Here is a 10,115-nt window from a genome sequence, read left to right as displayed (position 1 = left end):
ACAACACAAAATGGAAACATGGAAGAGAACAAAAGAGGAGAAAAGGAATGGCTTGATTCCACAGGGATGCCAAATAAATGAAAGTGGTAACAAAACCTGGTATCAAACTGAGAATAAATAACCAACGAACTCAATGCAGTGAGAGAGTTCAGACATGCTGTTGACTTACCACATCAATACACACTTCATAAGCTGATTATAGCAAGGCACAGGGTCCCTTCATGAGTACAGCACCTGGTTGAAGGATGAGGTTTGGCAATGGGCAGTGCAGATTACATCTCACTGGGATCTCCAGGAAAATAGAAAATAAACAAAGGCTACTCAAATGAGAACAAGTAGAAGCTATTTATTCAGAGCTTGCAATAATAGCAAGGGAGTCAGCCCAATCACTTGCATTTGACAGAGACATTTAGGCAGGTAAGGGAGTGGGAAAGCTTTGTAGTGGAAAAAAGGAAGTCTTAGGTATGTTTGATTGGAGGTTGTTGGCATGATAGGAAGCTGGGGCAGGCTAACTGGAAGCAGGGACTCCTAGGTAATTGGTTTGGTTTGTATACTTTGTATCTTAGATATAGCATATGTGGCTTTCTCTAGGTGGTCCTGAGTTGGAAGTGGGGGTGGAAAGTAGGGAAGCTGGCAGTTATTCACTAAGTCTGACTATTTAGGGCCAGTTACTAATGAAGTTATGGTTTTGTTTCTGGGCTGGGCGTTGCAAAAGTTGTGGATCAGAATTTTAGTGTCATATGTGGTCTGGCCATTGTTCATTTGTATATTCAGTCTCTCAGATCCTATTATCCCCATGGCTACCAAGGAGTCCAGCTCTTTAATGGCATTTGCCATCACTGGCCAACCTTGGCTTATTGAGCTTCTCAATGATACTGGTGGCTCTCCTGTGCATTTCTTACTGCTTTGTTGCACAATGGTCCCTCTAGTCCCTCCCACACGCCCTAGTAGCTGATATATTATTCAGCCTTAGCTAGTATATCCACTGCTTGAACCTTTTGATCCATTATTCTACTGTCTGCCTCAGCATTTATGGTATTTTCACTTAACTTTGTGTGGGGCATCCTTTTCTCCAAGCTTCCAAGAACCACCTGTCCAAATGTGAGCACTACCTTACAGGGTCCTTGCCAGGATTGTTCAATCATATATCATGAGAGAGTGCTTCTAAATTGATAGACTCTCCTTTCTCCAGGCTGACATCTAGCACCCTCAGTTCTATACTTGGCTCCTGCTGGTATATGTTGAGTGAGTTCTCTAGCTCTTCCAGGATATAGGCAGTCCACTTCCTTGTGTATAGGCCTAACACTTCCCTGACTGGATTATATTGTGTATAACTTTAGTTACTGGCCTGGTGGCAAAGAGAGGAGATGAAGGCAGATCTTGAGGTTGGTGCATGTTATCTTGCCAGGCAGAGGCTTCTGTATCATCTTAAAGCAAGGGAGCAGTGTCAACTTTTTACAGAGAGGAGTGGGCCACTTCTGAGGTTCAAGAGGATTGAGAGGGATCTAGGGATTCAAAATATTCATGTATATATATCTGGTTGTCTCCATTCAATGTCTCAGTGCTCAATTAAGCTGTGATCTCACCATTACAGACTTGCTCAGTTTGAGAATTCAATCTTTTACTCTACAGTGAATCCTGGGTTGGATCTTTGGGGTCTCCCATTGACCCCTTTAGCTCCAGGAGGCTATTTGTATGCTGTCAAGGAAATGGTCTGAATCTGTTTTATTAGTAATTAATCACCCTCAGCCTTTCATTCTTTATCTTGAATGTATTGATCATCCCAGCAACAGCCATTCAATTCCATACTGCTTATAAATGTTACTTCTTATAATTACTCTGTCCCCCAAATTTCTCAGATGCCTGGGATATTGCCAATGCCAGTGTATTCCCTTCTACCAGTATGTCAATAAGTTCACCATTGGTTAAGATCTTATCTACTTTGCTGTAGCATGCCATGGGCTACTCATGCTCCATGATTCAGCTCTGAAATCCATTTTAGTGGCTCCTTCCTATGATAACTCCTGGTACTAGCTATATTAAATTGGTTTGGGAACACTACAATGGAGATTTGCATGCAGGAATTTGGAGGACCAAAGAAAATATGACTGGGCAGATGGAGAACTTGAACTGGGATACAATTGCAACAAAAGCCTCGGCCAACCCATGGAGAGCTCTAGAATTGGGATAGACCTTCAGAGTTGTCTAGAACCAAGGGAACTGAGCCTGTGCATCCCCTAATTGAACAATCATTGGAGTGGACTTTCCATGGAGGATGAAGGTAATTCCTGGAGAGCAACTCAGCTGAGTTAGCTGCCAATACTCCCAGCAGCAGTCCTGCTGGAGTGGGGATAGGTACAGTCTGCTCCAGCATCACTATGGCATTGAAATTGGAAATTGGGCCATGTGTTATTGCTTGAGGATGAGAAATATGATTTTTGAGTGGCAAATTATCTGAGCTCCATATGCTTGGCTCTGACTTCTGGATCTTAGGGAGCCATTATGATGCACATACAAAATTCCGATATGGGGCAGAAAATGAATTACCATTCAAAATATGTCCCCATGACGGGGCGCCTGGGTGGCTCAGTCGTTAAGCGTCTGCCTTCGGCTCAGGTCATGGTCCCAGGGTCCTGGGATCGAGCCCCGCATCGGGCTCTCTGCTCTGCTGGAAGCCTGCTCTCCCTCTCCTGCTCCCTCTGCTTGTGTTCCTCCTCTCACTGTATCTCTCTCTGTCAAATAAATAAAATCTTTAAAAAAAAACAAAAAACAAAAAACAAAAAAACAAAATGTGTCCCCATGAAAAACTGAGAGCTTTTCCTCTATGGTCAGGAACAAGACAGGGATGTACACTCTCACCATTGTTATTTAACAGAGTACTGGAAGTCCTAGCCTCAGCAACCAGACAACAAAAAGAAATAGAAAGCATCCATACCAGCAAGGAAGAATTCAAAATTTTACTATTCGCAGATGACATTATACTCTATGTAGAAAGCCTAAAGGACTCCACCAAAAAATTGCTAGAAATGATACACAAATTCAGCGAAGTCTCAGGCTACAAAATTAACATGCAGAAATCTGTTGCATTTCTATACACTGACAATGAAGATGCAGAAAGAGACATCAAGGACTTGATCCCATTTACAATTGCACCAAAACCCATAAGACACCTGGGAATAAACCTAACCAAAGAGGTAAAAGATCCGTATGCTGAAAACGATAGAAAACTTATGAAAGAAATTGAAGAGGACATAAAGAAATGGAAAAACGTTCCATGCTCATGGATTGGAAGAGCAAAAATTGTTAAAATGCCTGTACTACCCAAAGCAATCTACACATTTAAAGCAATCCTTATCAAAATGCCACCAGCATTTTTTACAGAGCTAAAATGAAGGACTCTAAAATTTGTATGGAACTACAAAAGACCTCGAATAGCCAAAGCAATCTTGAAAAATAAAAACAAAGCTGGAGGCATCGCAATTCTGAACTTCAAGCTATATTACAAAGCTGTAGTCATCAAGAGAGTATGGTACTGGCACAAAAACAGACACATAGATCAATGGAACAAAATAGAAAACCCAGAAATGGATCCACAACTATATGGTAAACTAATCTTTAACAAAGCAGGAAAGAATATCCAATGGAAAAAAGACCGTCTCTTCAACAAATGGTGTTGGGAAAATTGGAAAACCCCATATGCAGAAGAATGAAACTGGGCCACTTTCTTACACCATACACAAAAAATAAAGTCAAAATGGACGAAAGACCTAAATGTGAGACAGGAATCCATCAAAATCCTAGAGGAGGGGTGCCTGGGTGGCTCAGTCATTAAGTGTCTGCCTTCAGCTCAGGTCATGATCCCAGGGTCCTGGGATCGAGCCCCGCATCGGGCTCCTTGCTCAGCAGAGCCTGCTTCTCCCTCTCCCACTCCCCCTGCTTGTGTTCCCTCTCTTGCTGTGTCTCTCTCTGTCAAATAAATAAATAAAATCTTTGGGAAAAAAAATCCTAGAGGAGAACACAGGCAGAACCTTTTTGACCTCGGCCATAGCAACTTCTTACTAGACACATCTCTGGAAGTAAGGGAAACAAAAGCAAAAAATGAACTACTGGGACTTCAAGATAATAAACTTCTGCACAGTGAAGGAAACAATCAACAAAACTATAAGGCAGCCTACAGAATGGAAGAAGATATTTGCAAATGACATATCTGATAAAGGGTTAGTATCCAAAAATCTTTAAAGACCTTATCGAACTCAACATCCAAAAAACAAATAATCCAGTTAAGAAATAGGCAGAAGACACGAATAGACATTTTTCCAAAGAAGACATCCAGATGGCTAATAGACACATGAAACAATGCTCCACATCACTCATCATCAGGGAAATACAAATCAAAACCACAATGGGCTACCACCTCACACCTGTCAGAATGGCTAAAATAAACAACACAGAAAACAACAGATGTTGGTTAGGATGCAGAGAAAGGGGAACCCTCTTACACTGTTGGTGGGAATGCAAACTGGTGCAGCCACTCCGGAAAACAGTGTGGAGGTTCCTCAAAAAGTTAAAAATAGAACTACCCTATGATCCAGCAATTGCACTACAAGGTATTTATCCAAAGGATACAAAAATACAGATTTGAAGGGATACATGCACCCCAATGTTTATAGAAGCATTATCAACAATAGCCAAATTATGGAAAGAACCCAGATGTCCATTGACTGATGAATGGATAAAGATGTGAGGAATATATATATATATAAAGGAATATTACCCAGCCATCAAGAAGAATGAAATCCTGCCATCTGCAACGATGTGGATAGAGCTAGAGTGTATTATGCTAAGTGAAACAAGTCAGTCAGAGAAAGATAAATACCATATGATTTCACTCATATGTAGAATTTAAGAGGCAAAACTGATGAACATAGGGGAAAGGAAAAAAAAGAGAGGGAGGCAAACCATAGAGACTCCTAACTATAGGGAACAAACAGGGTTGCTGGAGGGGAGGTGGGTAGGGGATGGGCTGATGGGTATAAAAGAGGGTGAGTGTTGTGATGAGCCCTGGATGTTGTACGTAAGTGATGATTCACTAAATTCTACTCCTGAAACCAATATTACACTATATGTTAACTAACTAGAATTTATTTATTTATTATTTTTTAAAAATTTTATTATGTTAGTCACCATACAATACATGATTAGTTTTTGATGTGGTGATCCATGATCCATTGTTTTTGTATAACACCCAGTGCTCCATGCAGTATGTGCAATCCTTAATACCCATCACCGGGCTAACCAATCCCCCCCTCCCCTCCTCTCCTCTAAAACCCTGTTTGTTTCTCAGAGTCCATAGTCTCTCATGGTTCATCTCTCCCTCCTATTTCCCCCCGCTTCATTTTTCCCTTCCTTCTCCTAATGTCCTCCATGCTATTCCTTATGTTCCACAAATAAGTGAAACCGTATGATAATTGACTTTCTCTGCTTGACTTATTTCACTTAGCATAATCTCCTCCAGTCCCATCCATGTTGCTGTAAAAGTTGGGTATTCATCCTTTCTGATGGCTGAGTAATATTCCTTTGTATATGTGGACCACATCTTCTTTATCCATTCATCTGTTGGAGGGCATCTTGGCTCTTTCCATAGTTTGGCTATTGCGGACATTGCTGCTATGAACATTGGGGTGCATGTGGCCCTTCTTTTTACTACATCTGTGTCTTTGGGGTAAATACCCAGGGGTGCAATTGCTGGGTCATAGGGTGCTCTATTTTTAATTTTTTGAGGAACCTCCACATTGTTTTCCAAAGTGGCTGTACCAACTTGCATTCCCACCAACAGTGTAAGAGGGTTCCCCTTTCTCCACAACCTCTCCCAACATTTGTTATTTCTTTCCCTGTCTATTTTTGCCATAGAATTTATTTTTATTTATTTATTTTTTAAAAAGATTTTATTTATTTGACAGAGAGAGACACAGTGAGAGGTGGAACACAAGCAGGGGGAGTGGGAGGGGGAGAAGCAGGCTTCCCGCAGAGCAGGGAGCCCAGTGTGGGGCTCGATCCCAGGACCCTGGGATCATGACCTGAGCTGAAGGCAGATGCTTAACAACTGAGCCACCCAGGCACCCCAGCTAACTAGAATTTGAATAAAAATTTGAAAAAGCAAATCAAATCAAAACAAAACAGAAAAACCCAAAATGTGTCCTCAAAACAAGACTTCTTTACTCAGAAGGAAATCAATCTCAATAGCTGCCAAATAATTGGAGATTTTATGCCTGAGGAAATGGAATTATTGGGCTAATTGATACATAATTTAAAATAAGAATGCTTAATTCTTCTAGAGATAAAGGAGGAGATTTCCATTAAATAAGAAAAGTTTATATGACATTGATTAAAAGTTGTGAAAGAAGGTCAGGTAGATATATTAAAAAATAAGCAATTGGAAGTCTTGAAAAGGAAAAATGCAGTATTTGAAATGTACACTGTCTTATAAAGAACATAAACAGAATTTTGAAAAAAGAAAAGGACAGAATCAGTGAATTGTAAGACAGAAAGTGGGTTATCATAAAGGCCACAAAAACAGAATATAGATAGTAAGAGATGCAAGGTTAAGAGTATTGATTAAGCAGCATCACCCTTTATCTACTGGAAGTTACAGATATTGGAGAGGGATTCAGTGGTCCAAGAGATACTCATTCTGAGATTTTTTTTTTTAAGTTAATTCTTCAGATTTAAAAAGCTCATTGAGTTGCAGCAAGCAAAATTTCTCCCCCTAAACACATCACGTTGACACTGTAGAATATCAAGGTCAAGAAAAATAGTAAATTGTAAACAGAACCCCTGCAAAGGAATGGCAATACAAATGACAGAAGGCTTCTCAACTGTGACAGTAAATGGCAAGGCAAATGATAGAGTAATATCTCTTTTTCTTTTAAGATTTTATTTATTTGACACAGACAGTGAGCACAGCGGGGGGGCGGCAGGCAGAGGGAGAAGCAGGCTCCCCGCCGAGCAGGGAGCCCAATGTGGGGCTCAGTCCCCAGGACCCTGGGATCATGACCTGAGCTGAAGGCAGACGCTTAACCGACTGAGCCACCCAGGCGGCCCTAGAGCAATATCTTTAAAGTAGTGAGAAAGTAAAGGCATTTTTATTTTATTTTATTTTATTTATTTTATATTTTATTTTATTTTGTAGGCTTCATTCCCAGTGTGGAACCCATCAGGGCATGGAGCTAAACATGGGGCTTAAACTCACAACCCTGAGATCAAGACCCAAGATGAGATCAAGAGTTGGTCGCCCAACTGACTAAGTCACCCAGGTGCCCCTAATTATTTTAGAATTCCATCTCTCACTAGAATATTACACAGGTTTGAGGGTGTAACTGAAATATTTGCAGACATGCAAAACTAAGATTTACACACAGGCCACAGCTGAAAGAATTTTAAAGAGCATACCTTGGTAAGAAGAAAAACGAGGATGGAATGAAGGAGTGGAATGCAAGAACGGAAGGTGAGCAAAGACACTGGCAAAGTATGCTGGCAAATCTAAATAATAATAATAATGTTCAACAGAAAAAATGAGTATCTTGTTGACATTAGCTTTATCATGAATAATTTATTTTGTTATAAATATGAGGCAAACCTGGCAAAATATATTTTAAAATTAGAAGTTGTTTATATATGGTTGTTTGTAAAAACAAAACAAAACTAAAAACAAGGAAAAGGAACCAAAGGTAGAATTAGAATTGTATCAAATAATGTGGAATAGCAGAAAGGCAAAGATATTACCTTTTTAGGAGGTGCACATCACCACATTAATAGATTAAATAAGGAAGTACAAAAGTCATCTATGCATACAGAAAAGTTTGTGTTAAAATTTAACATTAAAAATCCTTAAGGTGACCCAGCAGTTACTGTCTTTCCCTTTCTACTTTCTGTTCTCAAATCCTCAGGAGGGCATCCAATTTTTAAGATCCCTGAAGCCTCAAGCCTGGTCCCATTTGCTCTGTTGGCAGGTTTCTGTATGTACCCAGTGACCCAAAGGTTCCATGCAGCTATTTTATGTAAACACACAATTAACTGCCAACATTTATAATAATTTGAGAAAGTCTTTATAGTCAGTCAAAATAGACAAAACAGAAGTCCAAGATTTTTTCATGATTAGAAAGACTCAAAGCTAACTTCTTCAACAGGATAAGGGCTATCTACCAACCATGCACATACACACACACACAGAAATCAAGGACACAAACTGAGGGTTACAGAAGGGAGGGGGTTAGGAGGATGGAGTGACCGGGTGATGGGTATTAAGGAGAGCACGTGTTGGGATGAACACTGGGTGTTTTACACAACTAATGAATCATTGACATTACAACAAAAACTTATGATGTACTATATGTTGGCTAACTGAACATAATGAAAAATTAAAAAATGAAAATAAATCAAGGAAAAATAAAATGTAAGAGGCTTGTCAAAAAAAGACAATAATCCCATTATTTTGGACATATTGCATTTATTAGTTAAGCAAGATAATCTACAGACAAGCCATTAAATAAATTAAATAATTTTTCTGGATACCAGAACAACATAACAAATTATTTCTATATGCCAGTTACAATGTACAAAATATATTCAGGATCTTAGAACTATCAAAACACAGAGTCTTTAGAATTATAAACTTTTCCAGCACTGGAGAATTATAGTAAAAATATATTGGAAGAAAATGATGCAAAAGAGTTGGTTCTTTTGGGAAAGATCCCCCAACCACGCAATATAGTTAAAACATTTGATAACTTTCTCATTAAAAAAAGGAGGGCACATGATCATCGCTCCTCATTCTATGTTTGCTTTGTATCCAACAAACATTTGTCCACATACACCTATTTGTTAGATTCCCCAAAAGCATCTACAGCCCCCCAAAAGTCAAAATGGCAAGGTTGTCATAAACTAGCACGGACACTGGGGGCAAAACTCATTAAGAAATTTTTTTTTTTTAGTAATTACTGTAATTTTGGAGGAAGAGGTGCAGTGGTAGGGTGCTGGGGAAAGGATGGGTTTTTAGAAAAAAGTGCAAAACTAGAGAGAATGGAGCTACTTAAGCATAACCTTATAGAGAAAATAACCTGAGCAGCATCTCGGATTTCTGGAAGTACACTGTATTTCCAGCAGCATTTCGTTGCTGAGGTGATTTCCTTTCAGATATTTCGGTTCGCCATTGATCCAAAATTTTGCAATTCAGCTTGCATCAAAGGAGCATCTGTCCGTTATTCGTGCTTGGTGATTCTTGCAGGTCTTGCAATGTACACACAGCGGCTCTTCGAAGACAGTCTTAACGTGCCCACTGGGTGGCAAGGGATTGTGGGAGCAGTTCATTCCTGGAACAGGCGTCTCCGGGCCTTGCGGGAGGCACCCGGGGGGCGCTGGGGGCGCGCGTGGGGACCTGGACTCGGAGAGGGAGGTAGAGGTTGGAGTGGTGAGCTGGGGAAGGGCTCCAGAAGGTGGGCGTCCAGGTTGAAGTAGCGGAGAGGAGAGCGTCTCTTTGGACTGGGGGTGGGGGCCCAAGGCCAGGGATCTGGTACGGGGCCCTGCGGGTGGGGGCTGGCCACCCTTCCAGCGCAGGGGCGGAGCCCAGGGACGGAGCCCGCAGCAGGGTCCATCCGAGGCGGCAGGAACTCGGGGTCCGCGTCTGCCTCGTAGGCCTCTTCTTGGGCGGCCATCTCTGGGACAGGAGCGCAGAAGAATCCCTGCTCGACGGCGACTGTGTGCCCGGGCGCGTTCAGGAAAGTGACCTGTTGCAGGCCGGCAGGCGAGTGGCCCTGACCTCCCGAGCGCAGGAGAGCCTCGGGGACCAGCACGAGGGTGAGCTCTCCGAGGGTCACTTGCAGGGCCGACGTTGGCTCCGGCTCGAGCACCAGGTCGACGTCGTCCAGGAGCAGCTGCAGGGCACAGCCGGAGGCCAGGACCACCACGGAGGTGAGTGCGCCGGCGGCCGGGGGCCCCCCCAGGCCTTCCAGGCCCGCAGGCTCCTCGGTTCGGCGGCGCTTGGCAGGGCGGGATCCTCCGGACGGCGGTTCCCAGCCTGGCTCAGGGTAGGCGCTGGGGTTGCGGGGTCGGCTGCCCAT

General features: G+C 42.0%; 1 protein-coding gene across 1 annotated transcript; it reads right to left on the bottom strand.

Annotated features, from left to right (window-relative positions):
- Positions 1-9,362: 9,362 nt before the first annotated feature.
- Positions 9,363-10,115, bottom strand: LOC110570711 (proline-rich protein 23A-like). The gene has a single exon (XM_021678746.2). It carries the CDS (start codon positions 10,113-10,115, stop codon positions 9,363-9,365), a length of 753 nt encoding a protein of 250 aa, XP_021534421.2.

Source organism: Neomonachus schauinslandi, chromosome 1 (genome assembly GCF_002201575.2).
Source record: "Neomonachus schauinslandi chromosome 1, ASM220157v2, whole genome shotgun sequence".
Taxonomy (NCBI): domain Eukaryota; kingdom Metazoa; phylum Chordata; class Mammalia; order Carnivora; family Phocidae; genus Neomonachus; species Neomonachus schauinslandi.
The sequence above is the reverse complement of the archived record's forward strand: the minus strand, read 5'-3'. Positions and strand labels throughout refer to the sequence as shown.